Source organism: Pyrus communis, chromosome 8 (genome assembly GCF_963583255.1).
Source record: "Pyrus communis chromosome 8, drPyrComm1.1, whole genome shotgun sequence".
Taxonomy (NCBI): domain Eukaryota; kingdom Viridiplantae; phylum Streptophyta; class Magnoliopsida; order Rosales; family Rosaceae; genus Pyrus; species Pyrus communis.
In genome coordinates, this window is record NC_084810.1 from 22,166,799 (window position 1) to 22,188,604 (window position 21,806).

General features: G+C 33.5%; 1 protein-coding gene, 1 long non-coding RNA gene, 1 other non-coding gene and 1 pseudogene across 3 annotated transcripts in view; 2 read left to right on the top strand and 2 right to left on the bottom strand.

Annotated features, from left to right (window-relative positions):
* LOC137743141 (UDP-glucose iridoid glucosyltransferase-like) overlaps positions 1-23 on the top strand; it is a 6,464-nt pseudogene extending 6,441 nt beyond the window's left edge.
* Positions 24-3,863: 3,840 nt separating this feature from the next.
* LOC137743948 (U6 spliceosomal RNA) lies at positions 3,864-3,967 on the bottom strand. The gene has a single exon (XR_011069554.1). It is a non-coding gene; the product is annotated as a U6 spliceosomal RNA (small nuclear RNA).
* Positions 3,968-4,952: 985 nt separating this feature from the next.
* Positions 4,953-21,806, top strand: part of LOC137743660 (uncharacterized) — a 35,323-nt gene continuing 18,469 nt past the window's right edge. The window contains exon 1 of the long non-coding RNA XR_011069513.1: positions 4,953-5,280. This is a non-coding gene — a long non-coding RNA (uncharacterized lncRNA). The remainder of the gene's footprint in view (positions 5,281-21,806) is intronic.
* Positions 7,028-11,495, bottom strand: LOC137743657 (probable disease resistance protein At4g27220). The gene is made up of 4 exons (XM_068483590.1): positions 9,331-11,495; positions 8,683-9,240; positions 7,795-8,556; positions 7,028-7,704 (listed from the first exon to the last, which is right to left on the bottom strand). The coding sequence occupies exons 1-4, from the start codon at positions 11,455-11,457 to the stop codon at positions 7,081-7,083; spliced, it is 4,071 nt and encodes a 1,356-aa protein (XP_068339691.1). The 5' UTR covers positions 11,458-11,495; the 3' UTR covers positions 7,028-7,080.

Sequence of the window (21,806 nt, forward strand, 5' to 3'; positions counted from 1 at the left end):
TTGACCTTATCTTATCGTTCTAATAATATACATATTTTGTTTTGACATGCGATATTATACACTTCTTTCATTTACGGAAATAAGAATTTGAACTTGGTTGCAAAGGAACGGATGCACTACTACAACCACTAGAGAGAAAAGCCTCAACTTAACAGTGGTGAGAAAAGAATTCAACACAGTATCATGACAACTCCTAGAGTTCTTGAAGATCCGATTGTTCTTTTCATCCCATAGACCATAAACAGTAGCAGCTAAATACAACTTCTTCACCATAGGAGCTAACAAATTTCCTTTCCAATGAAAAGCTGCCCAATCTAAGTACAGAGGTCATGGAGTATTTAACCAAGGCAAGTCACAAGCAACTAAAACGACACGCCAAATCAGCATATTAAAAGGGTCGCTAAAAAAAAAGATGAGCATGGGATTCAAACCCACTCCCACAGAATGAGCAAGAAGGATTTACCCCGATCAAACGTAGAAAATTTGCCCTTAATAGCTAGCCATAAAACGAAGCTAGCTCTAGGAATACATTGACCGTGCCAAACCAAACTAGACCAAGTTACCCTAGGACCCGAAGGTCAACCTTATCAATCACAAATCGACCAACTCCACATATTATCAATCACAAATCGAACTAAGCAAAGCATCATTTGGGAGTCCAGAATTGATAATAAATTAATTGTCCCACATCAAACTAAGAGGGTCATGGGGTGTCAGTTGTCATGCCAAAAAAAATATAGAGTTTCCATCTCCAATTATATGCCTAAAGAGTTTCCATCACACAACAACAAATTCATTTAAGCATAGAAATTGGAAATTTGAAAGTGTCTAAAAGAAATTTCCAATCCAGAGTATCATAAGCCTTCATAATGTCCACCATGTGAAGTACTCCCTTATCGCTACACAAATCTTAAGGGGCAATGGAAACACAACGTACGAGCCGTAGATTAGTGCTGGTTCCATGCCTATTCCAAGGGCACATAACTCTGATACTTCAACTGGGCACCATCCTTCAATCCGAGGGCTTCTACATCACAGTCACTCACACCAACTTCAACTTTCTTTCGAACTACCCTGATTTCGATTTTTTAGAGATGTTTGATGGCTTATGTGAGCAAAATATCTCATCCCACAATTTTATTGCTGTGATATTAGGTTTTAATGTCTAACTGCAAATCCCCACTCCAAGATTTCATGCATCATCTATGATGAGTACAGAAGAGGTGGCTAATCATCTACGATTGCCTAACATTATACTGACTACTAGCAGTGCAGCAAATATGATCTTACCAAGCAATCCCTAGAAGATGGTTACTTTCCAATTCAAGGTAACAATAAGACACATCAAATTTTTTGAATTGTATCTTGACTTATTAACTATGAGATGTAAATGCAACAAATTGATCAATTATTTGATTGATTTTAACCTTTTTACAGGAAATAAGACTCGATGGTTCTATGATTTTTATAACTTTTGCAAATGTCTGCACTAACCTTAAGATCTCTGATGCTTGACCATTCTGAGTACAGATTCTATAATGCTGGAACTGGCATTAGGACTCTAACCACTAAGATGTCAGAGGCTTGGTCTGCTTACTGCAACTACTAGTGAAAGCACATGATTCAAGGTCATCTTCGGCTGTCATTTCATTTGGAACACCGGGATGGCCTTGAACAATCATCGCTGGCACGGCTTCAGAAAGAGTACAAAACTGTTTCATCCCCGTCTACAAGCTTGGTGAAAGAGGACCAGAGTTGTATGTCATGGCTTCATAAACAAGCACACAACTCTGTCATCTATGTAAGCTTAGGAAGTACAGCATTCATGGACAGTAAAAACTAGCTAAAATGGCATGGGGTCTGGCCAACAGCAAACAGCCTTTCTTGTGGGTGATTTGGATGATGAACAGTTATTTGGAGCACTCGCTCGTCCTCAAGCGAGACGAGTACATCCTCGTTGGAGAACGCTAACAACATCTTCGTGAGGATGTGGGCATTTCGGGTCTCTCGCTGCGTGAGCAAAGTAACGAATGTAAAATGCACGCTCATTCTCAATCATTATAAGTGTCTTAATAACTCACCAAGCATATTACTTGTTGCACCATAACCTTGCTCCCTAGCCTTGACATGCTTAATCCATGGATAGAAAAGAAATCATCAATAGCCACCTTAAGTGAGTCAGCAGTATTATCAGTGGCTTGTACAACACATAAAAAAAGCTCGATCACATGACCTTTATCCACAAAACATATTACAATAGCCAATTGCTTAATTGAAGACATGTAAAAGTGTGAACCACCAATATCTTTAACGATTGCATTGATGATTTCCATTGAAAAAGCAGTTATGACGTCCTGAGTATCAGGTGAAGTCAACTTTAGACCTAAGGGAGGATTTCTCAATGTGATGGCTTTTAACTCCTCGTGATGATCACATTGGAAGTTCCAGAGTCCAAGAAAAACTCCTTCGTTGTTTGAACCTTAATATTCATCGTCTCTGCAATATATAAGGCCTTGATGCCCTTGATGCAAAAGAAACCTCATACAAACAATTGATACATCCAAAAGAGTGTTACATTCCTTGAGTGCTTGGTGTTGCTTTAATAAAGCATCATAGGTTCTCCAAGCTTGGTTGAGGGCGCTATTTTGTTCTCCAACATGACCCTGCAACCTTTCCTTCTTTTAATTAGAAAACCCTTTACTAACAAAGCAATCACCGCAGGCTTGCTCTCCCGTATTTAGCTTAAACAGATAACAACATAGACAATACAAAGCATCTTTTGCTATAGTATATTCCAACCAAGTCGGAAGCTCATTAAACCAAGCAGAAATAAACCTTCTCGGACCCCCACTAATACTCTTGTTGGGAAAGTCATGGTCTCGAGTCAGAAAATGACCCTTTTGTATCTATGCTCTTCGAACTTAAGATGGTAATCCCAAATTCGAGTGCGCAGCAAGGGACTCTTCCAAGTTGATTTCAACGCAAGCTTGTTTCGAGCTTTTGTTGTTCTCTTTTGGAGACGATGACGACTCCATTGACTCATCAGATGATTTTCTTTTCAAGCACCTTCCATGGCCGCTCTACTTCAAAATTTTGGGTCTTTTAGCACATATATCATACGAACCAGAAATTCTTCAAAATCCTAATAATTATTCCAGTATCATCCAACAATCAGAAATACTACAAAAGTCTTCTTGTATTACTGCAAGGGTACACAAAAAATCCATTGGATTAAATTTACTGAGGAAGCAAAGAGTGAGAGAGAGGGAGTTTTTGAGTCCTCAAACGTCTGAGAGAGAGAAAGGGAGGGAAACAAGGGCGAGGAAGGAACTTTGTAGGCAGCGACAGGGTAGGGGGCACTTTGGGCTTAAAGGCATTTTCGTGTTTTTGTTGAACCAAAAAAAAAAAAAAAAACATTTTTTTGTTTTTCTTTAATACAATTATATATTTACATAAACTCGTTACTCCTAAGATTCGAACCTAAGAATGAATACTATTAAATCGCAATACTAAATGTCAATTGTTAAACAATGATATATTTACACAAACTCAAAATGGACCAGACTAAAGAGTACAAGAGAGGGTCGAGTTGGCCACTTCATAGACAACAAAATTTATTTCAAGATAGAGATGTTGGATACTACAATTCCAGCCACATTATAAATATATAATATCAATATTATTTGTAGTTTGATATAAATATTTAGACAATCAAAATTTGTCATTTGGTCAAATAGTGCTAAATAGATAAATTAAGGTCAAATGTGAAATTTTCAGAAAGATGCTGACAAATACTCATTTCTTACTTAGGATGAAAAGGTAGAGGAAGATATTGTTAGCCAATAAAAGAGAGAATCAAAGAGTGGAGGAGGAACTATTTTGCGATTCATACGTGTAATCCTAGCGTAGAAATCACACTAATCTTCTCTGTATCGTTCTAATTTTATGAGATGTCCATGAAGGAGATTTCATGGCGGTTTGCTCATAGCAAATTTAAGAGAACATTGATGCTCGAACGATGAAGATTTTGGTTGTCAAATTGGGCTCTTATTTGCTAGGGAGTTTAGGTTTCAATTTGAGCTTTTGAAGGGCGACACAGAAGGGGTGATTGATTAATTACGATCTCTAACGAAATCCAACACAAAGCAGCATGATGGCGTAATCAATGCTCCAAAGCTTGATAATTCTAAGATACAATCCAATTGTAGTATGAAAAAAATTCACATTGTGGTATTTTGGATGTTGGAATCGGAACAATCGGTTCACTAAAACAACATTTATAAAAGAAAAAGACAAGGATTAAGCTTTCTAGGTTCTTTTTCTTTGTGATGGTGGCTCCACAAGTCAAGCTGATACCGAGCTCTGCAATGGTGGGCTCTGCAAATCATGGTTGCCATATTGCAAAATCCATCAAAAACATTCTCAGGGAAAACGTTCATATGACCTAGCATCTTAATATTTTCTTGTAGTGCTCATCAATATGATCGCGTGAGCATAAGCAGAACGAATTTTAGAACTAAAATAAAGATTCCACGGCACTACAAAGTTTAAGGATAGTATAATAATTTTGTATTACCATGATTGATTACCTTATGCTGTCAGTTTACCTTTATTTTTCATTTCTATTTCAAATTATTTTATTTCTTTTCCTTTTCATTTTGTTTCTTTTTATTTAGATGTGTATTAAAAGTGAAAAAAAAATTAATGATATTCTTCTTTATTCGTAACTTGTACGTGGAAAATCTTATATTCGATTATCATTACATGCGAATTTGAATTATATTACATCTAGCCATTAGTATTATTATCAAAACATGTTCTGTCTCATCTCACATACTAAACGTACTTTTGATGGTAGATAATATCGTTTATTCCAAAAAAAAAAAAAAAAAAAAAAAAAAAAAGAAGAAGGAAAAGAATTAAGATGTAAAAAGTGGGAGAAACCCATTTTCTTTCCTCCTCCCGTATCCTCCCTCCTTCTCTTTTGCGCTGCAACAGGAGCCCCATTAAACAGCAAGCCGACGACTGCCGAGTGCCGACGCAACAGCTCTGTCGTCCATGGGTCACCAAAGGCTCTCAAACTACACATCCAGAATGCTCTTGCCGTCCTTTATCCAATCCCCAAGTTAGTTTCTATAAGTTCGTAGGCGATTTTCCTCAACTTCAAATTTAAGAAACGGTGACCCAGGGTTTTCCGGCCAACTTCCGGCCAATATCGCCGGAATTTGACCTCGACCCAAGAGGTAGAAATGATCCTCTTCTCGTGGGCTGTTCTCCAATGTAAGTTCTTTTTCCAAATTTTCAACTTTCAGTTTTGGGATTGATTCTTGATTTCGAATTTTATTCGATTTTGTGTGTGAATGTCGGAGATGAGACTTATGGTAATTGTTGTATCTGTGAAGTTGTTGAAATCCCTAACGATTACGTTCCCGGTTGATAGTTGAAGCATGTCTATAGCATGATGTGGGATTGAGCTCTTTTGCGTAGGAATTATAAAATTCATGGAAAGAATGTGAAAATGTGGCACGAAATTAGAAAATGGGGGCCAAAATCATGTTATGATGAAGGCAATAGCTTAGCCTGATTCCTTGTTTATTGTAGTTGTATTCAACAGCTTGCTTTGGTTTTGAATTGCCTGCTGTCCAGTAGATGTTTAAGACTTAATGTGGAGGAAATTCTCTCTTGAAGTTGCTTGAACTTACCTATTTGGTAGACAAGGCTACTCAAGGGAGAGCTAGCCTGAGGTGTGAGTCGACATTTATTTAAGAAATGTTTTTTCTTTATCAAATATTAAGCATGCCTAGATAAATATGATTTCCGTTACGTTTAGGAGAAAACCAGATTTTATGAATTAATAGCGGACCTTGTAGTGCATGTTCGTATTATTCAGCTTTCATTTGTTACGGCTAGCTAGTGTATCATAATATTACAGTATATTCAGCTTTCCATTATACAGACATGTCATTCAACTTACACGTGTATGGTATCACGAATTTTTTAGCATTATGAATTGAAATGCAAATATTGGTAGCTAGAGACAACATTCCAAATTATCATTATAAATGGGAATACAAGAACTCGAGCACAAATAAGCAAACACAAATGATGCGAATTTAGAAACAAACAGTAATAATCGCAATCGAAATTTATGGTACATAAAATAAGCAACATAATAGTATTTTTGGAATGAAATTCTGGTGCAACAAATGTCCTTTTATTGGTTTGTACATATGATATAGTAAACGAATTGCTGTAGCCACAACGTTCTTTGAACTCTTTTCCTGCATGCATTGGAGAATATTAGAAATCACTGAAATTGGAATAAGTTGAAATGCTTATGCTTATTGTATATGTGTTTCCAAAAATAGCGGGTTAAGGACTCAATTAATTTTTAAGCCACTTAGCACTACGGTTATGTTTATTGTATATGTGTTTCTGATAAAGGTTTCTCTTGAGGCAGTTGGTAATCTGAAATGCTTCCTCCTCACACCTTAACTGCTATTAGCTACCTCGGAAAAATGAATCAGGTAGCAGATTGTGGTTTTAGATCCAAACTGTTCAATTTTTCAAGTGCTATACATGTATGTATATATTATATAAAACATGGTAGAATATTTTTTGAGTGCTATATAGATAAGTTGGAGATGGAAACATGCTAACCTTTGTGCTTGATCAATCAATTGTGTTCGTCCTTCCTGTTGGTTTCGTCATCGTCATCCTCACTGTCGATTTTGTCATCTTCATCCTCACTGTCGATTTCGTCATCTTCATCCTCACTGTATTAGAAATAAAAGACGATGTTTTCTTGAGATATAATTGACTTTTCTAAAATATATATTTAAATACACTTTAGTGTGCACATACTCGCATACACACACACATATACATTAATATATGTATGCTATTATATAGTCTTCTGTAAAAACTTTAGAAATTCCACGTATACATCAAGATTTAAAAGTGAGATGTTAAAAAAAAAAAAAAAATCATATTTAAATACGCACACATAAGTGATTGAAAATTGTATATTGATGATGCGGTCTTCCAGGTGGACACAAAAGTGATTGCAAATTAGAAACATTAATCTAAAGCATACCTTGTCCATTCCTGTCGAAATGCGGGTTTTACTTGCAATCGGGGATTATGCGTGTCAACAAGCTTAGAATCAAATGGCCTTAAGTCTTGCACTTTAATAACCTTCAGTAACTCCAAAGACGGCAACTTCAAAGTATAAGCTTCGCCACAAAAATACTTGAGTTTTGGCAGACTTTTAAGCTTGATGGACTTCACTGTAGGTAATGTAATTATTTCAGCTGTTTCTTCTTCTGCGGCAACGATTTCTTCCATCTGCTCACAGTTCGTAACTTTTATGTCCTCTACACTCACAAGGAGTTTGACTATGGACGACGAAAACAAGTATTTCAACCGGTTGCAACGATAGACCCTCAACCATTTCAAGTTTCCGAAGCTGCTTCCTGCGAACATCGGTTGTGAACTACCCGTCTCCCAAACACGCGTTAAACTTGGCAACTTATGTAACCGCAAGAACCTCAATTTATTGAATGCTTCAAAAGAGTGACTACTTTCTTCATGCTTCGGTCCCTTGAGTTGGAAAATCACTTCCATTGAATTACAGTGAATTACATAAAGATTTTCAAGATTATCATCATCATCATTTGAGTCCTCAAGATTAGTTGGTGTAACCTAGAAAATTAAACATGATCAACAAGAAGATACAATACTAATTAAAAGTTGTACTTATAGAGGTTACTTGAACCTAATTTAAAAGCTTACCTCCGAATTAATTGGACGTGGCAATATTTCAATAGAGCGGTGGGCGTTAGGTCTTGAATATGGTGTGCATCCACATCCAGCTGGGCACCAATTTGATGAACGTGTTGGAGAAGCGCTGAAATCATGACTTGTTGAATCCTTCTCAGACTTATTCTCCAACTTCTTTCTTTGTGGAATTACAGCACCCAATGTCTTCAATCTTTCACATCTTACCACGTGCATATTTTTTGTGGATGACCATTGAAATGTAGATCCCACTGGACAAAGACTTGTGAGACGACGCAGATATTTTAGTTCAAATGTGTTCAGTTTCGGAAACAAAATCATGTCTTTTGTCGCCTCTTCTTCATTTTCCTCTGTGATTCTGACTATAGTTTCCATGTCCGAACATACATATATCTTTACCTCTTCAAGATTCAAAAGTTTTCGGGCAATTAAATGCGAGAACACATAATCTAGACCAAAACATCCAGTCACATACAAATATCTCAAATTTTGGAAGCCCTGGAATCCAGACGGAATGTTTTTCCACAAGTGTGTAAACGAACAAAGGTATATCTTCAACTTACGTAACTGGGGAAATGTTGGAGATGTCTGCCCATCCATAACTATATGGATTTTCAGATCAAATAGCACGCCTTCAAACGTCTTATATGCCAATCGTACCTCTTCTAAACTTGGAAACCATGAAATGCACTTTGATGGAAATATTGCTTTTTCAAATATTCCTGCAGATTGATGCTCAACCCTTGCCGTTGTTTCCTGAAAAAGAAAAATCATTATCAGTTAAAGAAAAATTATGCACCAACTTAAGCATTTCGTAACAATTTCAAATTTCCACATATCGGCTGCCTCCTCATATCATAGAGATTGGAGAGTGGGACATACCTCTTGGTTGGAGTATATCTTGTTAGCTTGGAAGAAACCAACCAAATTATGTAGACCCAAGAGATTCAAATTGGTTAATTTATGAAAAGATATCATATCGGCTTCCTCATCGAGTTCCCTCCCCTGCTTCGACACAATTTCTTCCATTTGATCACATCCATCAATATCTAATTCCTCGAGTTGTACCAAGTTTCTCACTACTGATAGTGAAAAGGCATACTTTAAAACACCACAATATGACAATCGAAGGAATCTTAGGTTGGTCAAAAAGCTATTCGAAAGCTGACTAGCTGATTGTATGTGAGGAAAGAGTGCACTTGTTCCATTTACAAGATACTCGATATTTGGACAATGATCAAGATACAAAACTTTCAGATCTTGAAATCCCTCTTCGTCTAATTCAGTGAGGGCAGAGAAATTCTTAACATTGCCCAAAACCAATTTTTTAGATTTTTTCAACATAAGTCCAACTGCTTGACTCTCCATCAACTCCCTTGCATCACTTTCAACAATCACCAAACAATTTTCGAACGCATAAGTTGTCATCATCATCAACTTCTTTGCATCACTTTCAGCACGTCTATCGATCATCTCACAAAATCCATCACTTTTAGCACGTATATCGGTCCTCTCACAAAATCCCAGTGCCCCAGTTCCCAAGCATATACGGAATTTTATTGTTGGGCTTTTCAAGACTAAGTCTTTTGGCAACAAGTGGATGACATTGGGGGGTATTTCTATGGATAGAACCTTCAAATGATCAGACAGAGACATCACCTCAGAAATGCTTGCCATCCTCTTATCTTCTCTTCCTGTTCCAAGGTCCCATTTAGCAAAGCTACCCATCATATACAACTCTTCAAGTCTACTTAAGCCGGAGAAGATACCATGTGGAATCACCTCAAGTTTCCAACAGTTTGTCGTATCTAACAACCTTAACTGTTTAAGTCGTCCAATTTCCCTCGGCAACTCACGCATGGAAGCACAACCACGAAAGCTGAGGATTTCTAAATTCTCCAAACCCCCAATAACATCAGTAGACATGCCATCAAAGTCAGACCCATCTAGGCACAAGGTCTGCAGGTTCTTCAGTACTCCTAGTGATCTTGATGAGCCTAGGACTTCCATTTCCACCAAAGCTAAAACCTTCAGTTCTTTCATCGCATCACAAATGATGTCCATGCTACCTTCTGAAAAACGGCCTTTCATCATCTGTAGAAGCTCAAGTTTTGGGCATTTCAAACCAACTGGAATCTCCAATTCGCCAACAAGTGAGATTGTAGTGTAATGGTCATATGTAGATAAATTTGACCACCCTTTATTTTCAGCATGACTTCTTATCAAAAATCCATGTGAATCTCTTGAAGCAATTGATATGGCAACATCACGAACTACATCATGCATTTTTGTAGCCTCGCTCACGTCACTATCTAGCAACAAAAACCTTCTTTTTAGTTGGTCAACCAAAGAATGCACTCTATTTCTTGCATCTTCCAAAGTAACGATGCTGGTAAAATATCCTCGAACCCACCCATATCGAACCAAATACTCAATTGGAATATCACAATCTTCTGGATATAAACAACAAAGTAAAAGACATGACCTGGCTTCATCACTCTCCAATCTATCATAACTCCATTTTATGCTAGAATAAACTTTGTCATTCACTCTAGGGATGTTCACTGGGGTAGAATTTCGCAGCTGATTAAGGGCATCATCCCATTCACGCTTGTTTTTCTTTTCTAGGGCTTTTCCAACAGTTACAATTGCAATAGGTAAACCTCCACATTCCTTCACGACATCTTTTGCAATGGAACGTAAATCAGGAGCATTGAAGGATTCACCTACCATTTCTCGAAAGAGCTCCTGTGATTCTTCTGTTGTTAAAGTCGGGACTGCAATAATTGGTTGACTTCCCATCCTGTTGCAGACTTCCCAATCTCGTGATGTCAACAAAACTTTGCACCCTTTATGAGCATCTGCAGAAGGGAGTCCAATAGCCTCAAAATCAGGCTCTGTCCAGACATCATCTAATACAATCAGGATCTTTTTTATGTCTATGAGTCTCCCATGTAGCCTTCGTGCTCTTCCGGATTCGGATTCCTCATCAAATTTCAAATCTATTTTGTCTGCAATTTCCGACTGGATCGTCCTAATACTTGGACTTTGAGACACAGTTGCCATTACAATATTATCAAACAGGTTCAGCTTTGCCAATCTTGTGATGATTTCTTTCACCATTGTGGTTTTACCCACACCCCCCATTCCACAAATCCCGATCATTCGTACTTCTTCCCTCTTCAAACCCTTTATCACCTCATTCATGTTTGCCATTCTGGACTTAAAATCCTGAAAACCTTTCTTGAATGTTGACCATATCTCTGGTGGAGGTGCAGGATGGGCAACATTTTCAAATCTTCCTTCGTTTTGGAGCTGAAGAACATGTTGTGTAATCTTATAGGCTCTCCGACTCAAGCTCCATCGATACACACATCGCCTTTTCTTGCTAATTTCCTCAAACTGCAACACTTTTTTGACCAGGTCGTCGTTCACATTCTTTAGCCAACTCTGAACATCAGGTTTGATGATTTCACCGTTCCTTTTGGCAGCATCTACCAATCGCTGCACTCCATCTCTCTTGTCAAAAAGCTTTTTTATCTCACCCCTAAGACTTTCAAGGTTGGAATGGTAATGAATCAAATAGCCAAACTCTGTTCCTATTGGTGTGACCAAGCATTCTCCAATTTTTGAGGCAATTGCAATTATAATTTCCATTTCCTTCTGAAATCAAAGACTATGGCTGGAGTGATCCTCTTTGCTGGTGTCTTTTGTATGTCTCGCGCTCAGTTCTCTAATGCCTAAACCAAAGAAGCACCCCAACACAACATTAATAATCATATATTTTTGTCCTGTTTAAATCTAAGTTGTATTTTATTTTTATTTTTATTTTATTAAAGGAGCAGCTGAGATTCGAATTTAGAACCTCTTTCACTACTTAAAAAAATTTCACACTTGACGAACAATTAGCTAGTATTGTTCGAAATGAGTTACAAAGATCTATAAAAAAATATCCAGGACATGCATAGACTTATGTGACTAATGAACTATTACATGTATGTTTACTTCAGTTATTTAGTACCATATTATTACAGAAGTATTAAATATTGTGCAAGATTGCGTACTTTAGCGTGATATATCGCATCGCGAAAACTGTTTTGCGAGATATCCTATAATATCATGATATCCCCAATATTTTAAGATATCATGATATGATAAGTAATTTGATATATCGTAGCGTTGTTTTAACTTTTATTTCTTTATATTTTTTTTTTTGTTCTATTATTTTTTCATTCCTCATGGCGTTACCGTAGACCTCACACCTCAGGATTTTTTAGCAGCCCTCATTGTTCGTTTCAAATTTCAAGCCTCCTTCCTCCATCGCCCACTGTTTTTGACAATATAGGCTTAGTTAGAATTAAACGCCTAAAATTTAAGGGTTTTATTTTTATTTTTTTTTAATCAAACATATGTGCCTTTTAGGATTTTTTTTTTTTTTTTTTTTAGGGATCTTTTGATATAGGCGCCTCAATTTTGACTTTTCTAGATCAAACATCTATGTCTTTTAGTGATTTGATTAAACTTTTTTTTTGTCATTATTTTGGTGCTATATGCACATTGTATTGTAACAAATTTCCTATAATCTATCATTTTGATTACACTCTCCTCCGTTAGAGATAATTGTCAAAAAAAAAAAATGGTTAGATTCAAAATTATTTTCACAATAATGCTACAATTTAGCAATAATTATTTATGATTTAAGATATTTTTTTTTCCAAAATAGTTTAAAATATTTTTAAATCCTCCAAAATCAAACATACCGAAATAAGTTTTTCTTTTAGTATGTTAAGAGAAAATAGGCTTGATAATAATATAAAAGTACCAATACACAGTGTGTACAAAATAAAACGTACCAAAATAAAAATAATGTACCAATATTAACAATATGTATCAAATCAAACGTACCAAAATTGCAAATAAATGTACCAATTAATAATTTTTGTAAATTCAAACGTACTTGCAAATAATATATATGTAATGTATTGTACATAATAATAATTCGTCAACAACTATACTTAAAAAAAAAAAAAAATATATATATATATATATATATATATATATATAATTTCACAAAAAAATTGAAAAAAATTACTTTTATATTGATCACCAACTATTTGAAAATGAAAAAAAAAAACCATTTACAAAAAGAAATAATATTAAATGTTTGCATAACAAAAAACAAAAAAAGTGATCGAAAAAACATATTTGGAAGAAGAGAAAATATAGTTTAATTAATAATATCTCCACTAAATAAGGAAAAGTGCATCATGCAGATAAAATGATAAATTCAAAAATTATTTTAATTTTAAAAAATAGAGATGACTATTGGTCAAAGTACTTTAATCAATTTTTAAAAAGGCACAGATGTTTAATCTAGGGTAGTGCTATTCACACACCTCATTTTATCTCTCACACACCCTTGTTAAATTTTTGTTCATTGATCTTCTTCAATTCATTCTATCCAATGGCCCGAAATTGAGAAGGGTGTGTAGATAGCACCACCCTTAATCTAAATAATATAAAAAAACTGTAGAGAATTCTAATTTTCCCTTCTTTTTTTCTGGGTATCAAGTATCTATGCCTTGTAGGATTTTGATTAAAGCACTTACGTGCATTAGACCGCATCATGCATCTCTCCATTTATCAAATTAAAAATTATTATTGTGATCTTCAAAATTAAAATTTTGTATATTGGTTTGTTAATTTGGGTTTTAATTAGTTAAGCGATTTTTTTTTTTTTTTTGAGATAATCTTGGTTTTTTATTCAAAATATTTATCCAATTATCTCTTTTTTATAATTTTTCCGCACAAAATATTTTTTCTCCTAAACTTTAAATATAATTTTACCTTCAAGATAACAAAAATAGTGGATGTTTATATTTTTTTTTAAATTATTATGTATACATTTTATTGAGAGAACTATTTTGTATACATTATTGGTAGGTTTATTATTGGTTTTCATACTTAATTTTGTTCATATTATCTACTGGTATGTGTAGTTTTAATTTTTGGTACATTTAGGTGTGTACATATCATTGATTGTTATGTTTAGTTTTAGTATTTGGTACAATTTATTTTAGTTAATGGTATGTTTGATTTTAGTTTTTGGTACGCTTAATTTAATTTTTGGTACATATCATTGATTGATAACTTAATAATTATGTCTCTTTATTTTGGAGTATTAATAATAATAATAATAATAATTTTGGTTTAAAGAAGGCTAGATTTAGGAGCTTTGGGTGTTGTTTCTGGAAGAAATTGGTGGATTAATGATAGTTCATGTAATTTTGAATTTTTAAAAAAAGGACATTTTAATAAACGTGCCACCAAAATTGTAGAAAGTAGTTTAATAAAAAGTCTAAAAGCTAGGAATGTTGGGTCTATCAAATTCAAAAATCAACTACCTAGATCAAAATTATCTTTTAAAATAAGATCATCACTGTGTAAAATATTTAAATTTGTATTTGTTTATTGTGTTTCTGAACTTGAATTATTTGAAATTGTTGTTGATACATAGGATTCTTTATAAATAGACTCTTGTAATTCTATTTTTTAAACAAAAATCCACCTATATTTAAATATCAAATTGAAACACACCTTTTCTGATTGAAGGTAGCAAGCAACTCCAGTACTGGTACAGAGGCCAGGTGGAAGGTTGTTTTGTCCCGTTGTCCTTTACTTGCTTAGTGGCTTCTATTTGAGGACATCTGAAATTGTCTGTTTCGGTATTAACTCTTGTAAACGGAATCTGAATCCATTGACATGTAGACAAAGAAAATAACCTCTTATTACAAACTATTTACATCCTGCCAAAACATCTTAATTATATCAACAAACTTTACTAATACCTACAGTAATGATGAAATCCTAAATTTCATCTAGTTTCTTTCCTTATTTTGGCAAGCATTTTAGTTTTATAGGATACAATATACATACATACATACATATATATATATATATATATTCTCCTTTTTATTATTATATAATGATAATCTTCGTAAAAATAAAATCCAGGTTAACAAAATAAAACTACACATGTAGTGGGTAGTTTTTTCTTTTAATTTTTAAAAATATAAATATAAAAAATATTTAAACAAAAATAATAATAAAATTACAAATAAAAATAACATCTAAAAGTGCAAATTGCCAAACGCGCTAGCGTGTGGTAAAAGGATAGTATCTATATATGTGAAATATAGGTAAATTAAACCTTGAACCAAATCAGGTTCTTTATCTTCAAGTAGATACTTTAATCTAAGTAAAATAATTTACCTATATCTACCTGTGAAATATAGGTAAACTAAATTACATCCTTTCTGTTCAAGGTAAATGGTTTTGCATTTATTATTACATACATTAAGCACATTTTAGTTTTATTATACATTCAAGAAGGTGCTCAAATGCCTAAAACCAAAGAAGCAATGCCCCAACACAGCATTCACAATCAGATATTTTTGTCCTGTTTAAATCTAAGTTGTATTTTATTTTCATTCTTATTTTATCAAAGGAGGAGTTAGGATAGTATAAACTTATGTGGCAAATGAACTATTACATGTATTTTTACTTCAATTCTTTAGTATTATTGTGACATCCCACATCGCCCAGGGGAGTGATCCTTAAATGTATATTCCCATCCCTACCTAGCACGAGGCCTTTTGGGAACTCACTGGCTTCGAGTTCCGTAGGAACTCCGAAGTTAAGCGAGAAGGGGGCTAGAGCAATCCTATGATGGGTGACCCACTGGGAAGTTGCTCGTGAGTTCCCAAAAACAAAACCGTGAGGGAATGGTAAGCCCAAAGCGGACAATATCGTGCTACGGTAGTGGAGCGGGCCCGGGAAGTGATCCGCCTCGGGCCGGGATGTGACAATTATATTATTACAAAAGTATTCAATATTGAGCGAGATTGCGTGATATATATATATATATATTGTATCGCGAAAGCCGTTTTATGAGATATTCTATAATATTACAATGTCCCCAATATTGTATGATACTTACATGATATGATAAGCAACGTGATATATCGAGGTTTTTTTAGTTTTTTAATTTCTTTATGTTTTTTGTTTTATTGTTTTTTCATTCATCCTCATCCCGTTATCATAGGCCCCACAACTCCTCCATGTTTTTTTTTTCAATTTTTTTCCAGCAGCCCTCATGGTTCGTTTCAGATTTCAAGCCTCCTTTCTCCATCACCCATTGTTTTTGACAGTTTTTCAGCCCAGCGAGATAACTTATCAAATTTTATTTTTTTTCAAATTTTTCTCTGTCTTTATCTTTTGTTTGAGTTTTGTGTTGATCTTTGTTAGTTTTCCTCTATAACTCATACCTTAGGGCTTAAGCGTCACTTAGCTCAAACCCGTAAAGATATGAAGCCTTGCTACAAAGTCCCACCGGTTGCTTAGCATTTGAATATAACTTAATTAGATTTAAACGCTTAAAATTTAAAGATTTTATTTTTTATTTTTTATTTTATTTTTTTTATATAACATATGTGCCTTTTAGGATTTTGATCAAAGAACTTATGTACATTAGGTCACATCAATATTTCTCTATTTATCAAATTAAAAATTATTACTGTAATTTTTGAAATTAAAATTTCATATCTCTTTTTTTTTTCTTTTTTTTTTGAACAAACGATATTATTTATACTAAAGGGAGAGGAGAGAGTGGGCTTAGTTTCACAATAGGCTAGCAATAATGTGATTCAAATTCGCCTTTGGTGAGAATTGAACCTAAGACTTCTCACTTACAAGTGAAGAGGAATGTCACTGGACTGTAATACTAAGTGGCAAATTTCATATCTCTTAATTTGTCCTTCAATTAGTTGAGCCATTTTTTAGGAGATAATCTTGGTTTTTCGTTCAAAATATTTATCAAATTATCTCTTTGTTATAATTTGTTCATAAAAAATATTTTTTTTTCTCCTAAAATTAAAATATAATTTTAACTTCAAGATAACGAAAATGGTGGATAATTAAAATTTTAAATTATTATGTCTACATTTTATTGAGAGAATTATTTTGTATACATTATTGATACATTTATTATTTGTTTTCATACTTGATTTTGTTCATATTATCGATTGGTACATTTAGTTTTAATTTTTGGTACGTTTAGTTTTGTATATATCGTTGATTGGCACGTTTAGTTTTAGTGTTGGTACGTTTAATTCTAGTTTACGGTATATTTGATTTTAGTTTTGGTACATTTAATTTTAATTATTTGGTACATATCATTGATTGATAACTTAATAATATGTCTCTTTGTTTTGGATTTGGTTTATAGATGGCTAGATTTAGGAGCTTTAAATATTATTTTTTGAATAAATTGGTGGATTAATGGCACTTCATGTAATTTTGAATTTTGGAAAGAGGGCATTTTAGAAAAAGTGGCACCAAAATTGTAGAAAGTAGTTTAATAAAAAGTCTAAATGCTAGGGATGTTGCACCTGGTTCAAAATTCCCCTTACTTGTATAATAGCTATATATGTGAAATAATTGTAAATTAAATCTTGAACCAAATCACATTTTTTATCTTTAAGTAGGTACTTTAATCTACATAAAATAATTTACCTATACCCATATGTGAAATAGGTAAAATAAATCTTGAACCAAATCACATCCTTTATATTGTAGGTAATTATTTTGCATTTATTATTACATACATTAAGCACATTTTATTGTTATTATATATATATATATATATATATATATATATGTAGTAAAATAATTTACCTATATTTATATAGATTATAATTAAATAATTTTGAAAAAAAAAATTACATTCTTATATTTTGTTGGTAACTAATGCTCACATATTTTGAAAACGGAAAAACTAAACCACAAAAAATCCTAATTTATGCAAATTTGAAAAGCAACTAAGGAATTTAAAAAGGAAAAAAAAAACAAATGAAAACCCTAGCATCATATCCTTTTATTATTAATATGCAATGAAATCATGATATTAACATTTGTTTTTAATCTGTCGTAAGGGTATTTTAGGCATCTAAAAGTACAAAACTGTGTGAAGTCAAACCTAATCAATAAAATTGTTGAGCTGGAGCCTAGTTATAGTGTTGGAGCTCAGTTGAAATACAATATTCGGCAGGCACTAGAATGTAAAACTCACACTTTTGTTTTTTTTTTTGATCAGGCAAGGTAAAAACAAACGCCTAAAACAACAAATATTGGAAAGAAATAGAGTTTTTAAGAAGTACATACGTACCTGTATCGTGAATCAACGCAATGCAACTGTGCGGCAAAGTAAAAGTAAAATTATGAAATATATGCCTTTGTTCAGCAACAAATCATAAGTCTGGTACTGGTAGTGGTGCTTCACGAATTTGCTAGAAAATTTGAATGTTGAATGCTAGCATGCACAAGGAGGGCAGATTATGCACATCAATGCAAATATATGAGTAGATAACTTCATTGTGGAAGAGTTAATAAGAGCTTTCTAACAATATAGGCAGGAGAAGCAATAAAATATATATGTTAAGTCATTGAGTTTTTGTTAAGAAAATATACTATGATGAGTTTTAGTTAAAGAAAATTGAATTTTAAGGTTGTAAAGTCATATATGATGGTTTCAGTGCATGTGTATATTTATTTACTCATTATTATTTTATAGTATGCAAATTTTAAATAATTTACATTTCACCACCACATAGCAAACACGATTTCAAACTTTTTGTATTGCGATGAGAAAATTAAATATTTGATTATAAGGGGGAGTTAGCTCAATTTCAGTTGACGTCGATGGACATCAAAACACAATAACATATAGTGACAAACACCTAAACAACAAATATTCAAAAGAAATGGAGTTTCGAAGAAGCACATACATACCTGTATTGTAAATTAACCCAACGCAACTGTCTGGTAGAGAAAAAAAATGAAATTCTGAAATCTATGCCTTGTTCAACAACAATATGTACTGGAACCTGATGCTTCACGGATTTGCTAGAAATATAATGTAAAACCATCATTTTTGTTTCTTGGTCACACGGGTAAAAATGAACACTTAACACAACAAATATTGAAAAGAAAGAGTTTCCAAGATGCATATATATATATATATATATATATATATATATATATATATATATATATATGTATGTATATATATATATGTATGTATGTACCTGTATTGTAAATCAATCCAATGCAACTGTCCGACATAATAAAAGTTCTGAAATCTATGCTTTATTCAGTAACAACTCATGTGTCTGGTACTCGCATTGGTACTCTAGAATTTCCTAGAAAATATGAATATTGAATGGTATCAAGAAGGACAGATTATGTTACCTCAGCAATGCAAATATATGAGCAGATAACTTGAATGGGGAAGGGTTAATAAGAAGAGTTTTCCAACAATATAAATAGAGCAACAAAAAAAAAAAAAAAAAATATTTAACGAGCATTACCTCAAGAGGAGGTGATTCTAAAGTAAGGTATTTTTATTCTCTTTTAACACGAAAAGGACAAAGTGAGAGAATGGGACGCTTTGCTTCCGAACTCATTTTGGAATCTCTTTAACAATAAAAAAGTGAAAAAGATTTGGATGCTTTGCTCACGAACCATTTGGTATTCTCTTTAACAAGAAAAAGGATAAAGTGAAAGAAAATTGGATGCATTGCTTCCCAACCCCAAATTCTCAAGGGACAATACATGGCTTGAGCCATCCTCTTCGTGGGGTCACATTATTTCATAGTACAAATGTCACAATTAGAATTGATAATCTATTTCGAATAATATTAGGCTTACTATTAGTCATGACATATAAATTTTGTACGAATTCGTTTGAAAATGTTTTTAAAATTACTAAAAGCATTTTTTATGAAAAGTATTTTTTTTTTATTTATTCCTATTACAATAAATGGAATTGAACAATGAACCAGCCTAATCCTAGTAACCCATTTTCCAACAAGGTATCATAAGCTATCAGAATGTCCACCTGCAAGGCACATCTAGGAAGACCATTATTTCTATGGTAATTTTTCAGAAACTCCTTCAAAAGCATAATATCGTCTCCAATTCGCCTGCCAGCGAAGAAAGCAAATTAAGAGTTGCTCACGATAGAGGGAAGGACATCCTTGATCCGATTGGCAAGAAGCTTAGGGATAATATTGTAAATAGCATAAAGAGGAATTTGTAACAATAATCCCTCAACTTTAATTGAATTGGAATAATAGTTCCTTAACTAAAAATATGTGATCATTGGTCACTTAACTCATCAAAATGTACAGCTGTGATCATTTTCGTCCACTTTGTCAGAACTTACGTCAAAATAAGACACAGGTCATGCACGTGAGGCTGAATCAAAAGGTAAATAAGAAAAATCAAATGAGAAAATTGTTGCAATGGTCCCTCAACTCTAACCCGATTGGAGCAATGGCCCCTCAATTTTAATCCAATTAGAGCAATGGTTCTTCAACATTAACCTAATTGTTACAATGGTCATTTAACTATGACTGATTTTGAAGGAAGTTCTGACGGAGTAGACGAAAAAAACCATAGTTGTACATTTTAATGAGTTAAAAGACTAATGGTCACGCGTTTTTAGTTGAGGGACCAACGCTCTAATTGGGTTAACATTGAGGGACCATTGTTACAATTTTGTTGACAAAATGGGGCCAAGGGTTATAGAAGGTAGCCGTAACAAGCAAAAACTATGGTCTTTTCTTTCTGCAGTGAAGAACAATTACTCATGAGTTGTTTGCATAAGTGGTCTCTTATTTTCTGTATGTCGGTACTCTTTAAGGCTATGTAAGATGTAATTCATCTGTTTGAACTTCTTTTATTGAATATTCCATACCCTTGACCAAAAAAAAAAAAAAAAAAGTTTCTAAGAAATATGAGTAAGGAAATATATATATATATATATATATATTCAAACGATAGATTTTGTTAGATTAGTCATCAACAAAATTCGAACTCACACTATCATGCAATGACAACTTCTTTCACTTGTGAAATTATGCGCTATCCCTCTGTTAATAGCATGGACGTACCTTTACATGTGAGTTAAAAATTGCATTTCTTTCCTTTATTCTGTTCATCGTCCCTTTTCACCCTCCCTCTCTACAACTATTTTCCACCGCCAAAGGAAAATCCCAAACTAACAAATCTCAAGGCCATTTCTTTCAAATCTCAATTCAATTGTACGCCATGGGTCTTGCCTAGCTATGGGCAACGGTTATGGCGGATGGGTAACCGTAGTTATTATCCATAACCGTTTAAACTTTTACCCGCATAACCGGTTACCTGTTGGGTATTTACATAAACGGATAAACCCATACCAATAACCATACCCATTTACCCATAACCGCGTACCTGTTTACTTTTGTTTATCCGTCTACCTATTTTTTTAACAACTTAAAAATTAAAAATAAATTTGTCATAATTTTCTTTTTTCTAACTATTAAATACCGTTATAAGTACATTTAACATGTATTTTTATATTAACAGCAATATTATTTATGAATATACATTTAACATGTATTTTTATATTAAGGCAAGACTCTTGCCTTTGCTGCCTAGAAATCCATTTTCCAGTTTTAGAAGCTTGGTTAAAACTTTTCATTCAAACTGATCCAATCAGAGCTTTAAAATCTAAAGCCTCACAAAATTGTTTCGCGGATGGAGAGTGAGACAGAGGAGAGAGAGAAGACGGAATGGAGGTATAGAGGAGAGTGAGACAGAGGAGAGAGAGAAGACGGAATGGAGGTATAGAGAGACGAAGAGGGACAAGTGAGAAAAGGGCTTGGCATGGCATTGCGTGAAAAAATATAGGGTAAAATGACTAGTAATAGAAAAATAACATAACTTTTATATTTGAATATGAAACCTAAAGAACTTTACTAAAAAGTTTAAATCCAAATTTTCACAACAAAAGCTGTCTTCTAATTATTCTATCACTTGAAAATTTTATTATTTTAAAGCACATACGTAAATCAAAACTAGTATCCACTTAACTACGCACAAGTCATTATTTTAAAAACAAT

What these genes read in the sequence shown, in the direction of transcription:
- LOC137743657 (XM_068483590.1), bottom strand. Translation starts at nt 11,457, where the DNA reads ATGGAAATTATAATTGCAATTGCCTCAAAAATTGGAGAATGCTTGGTC. An exon ending in GTATATGCTTGGGAACTGGG is followed by an intron (nt 9,241 to 9,330) that starts GCACTGGGATTT and finishes AGTGATGCAAAG; the next exon opens with AAGTTGATGATGATGACAAC. An exon ending in AGATATACTCCAACCAAGAG is followed by an intron (nt 8,557 to 8,682) that starts GTATGTCCCACT and finishes TTTCTTTTTCAG; the next exon opens with GAAACAACGGCAAGGGTTGA.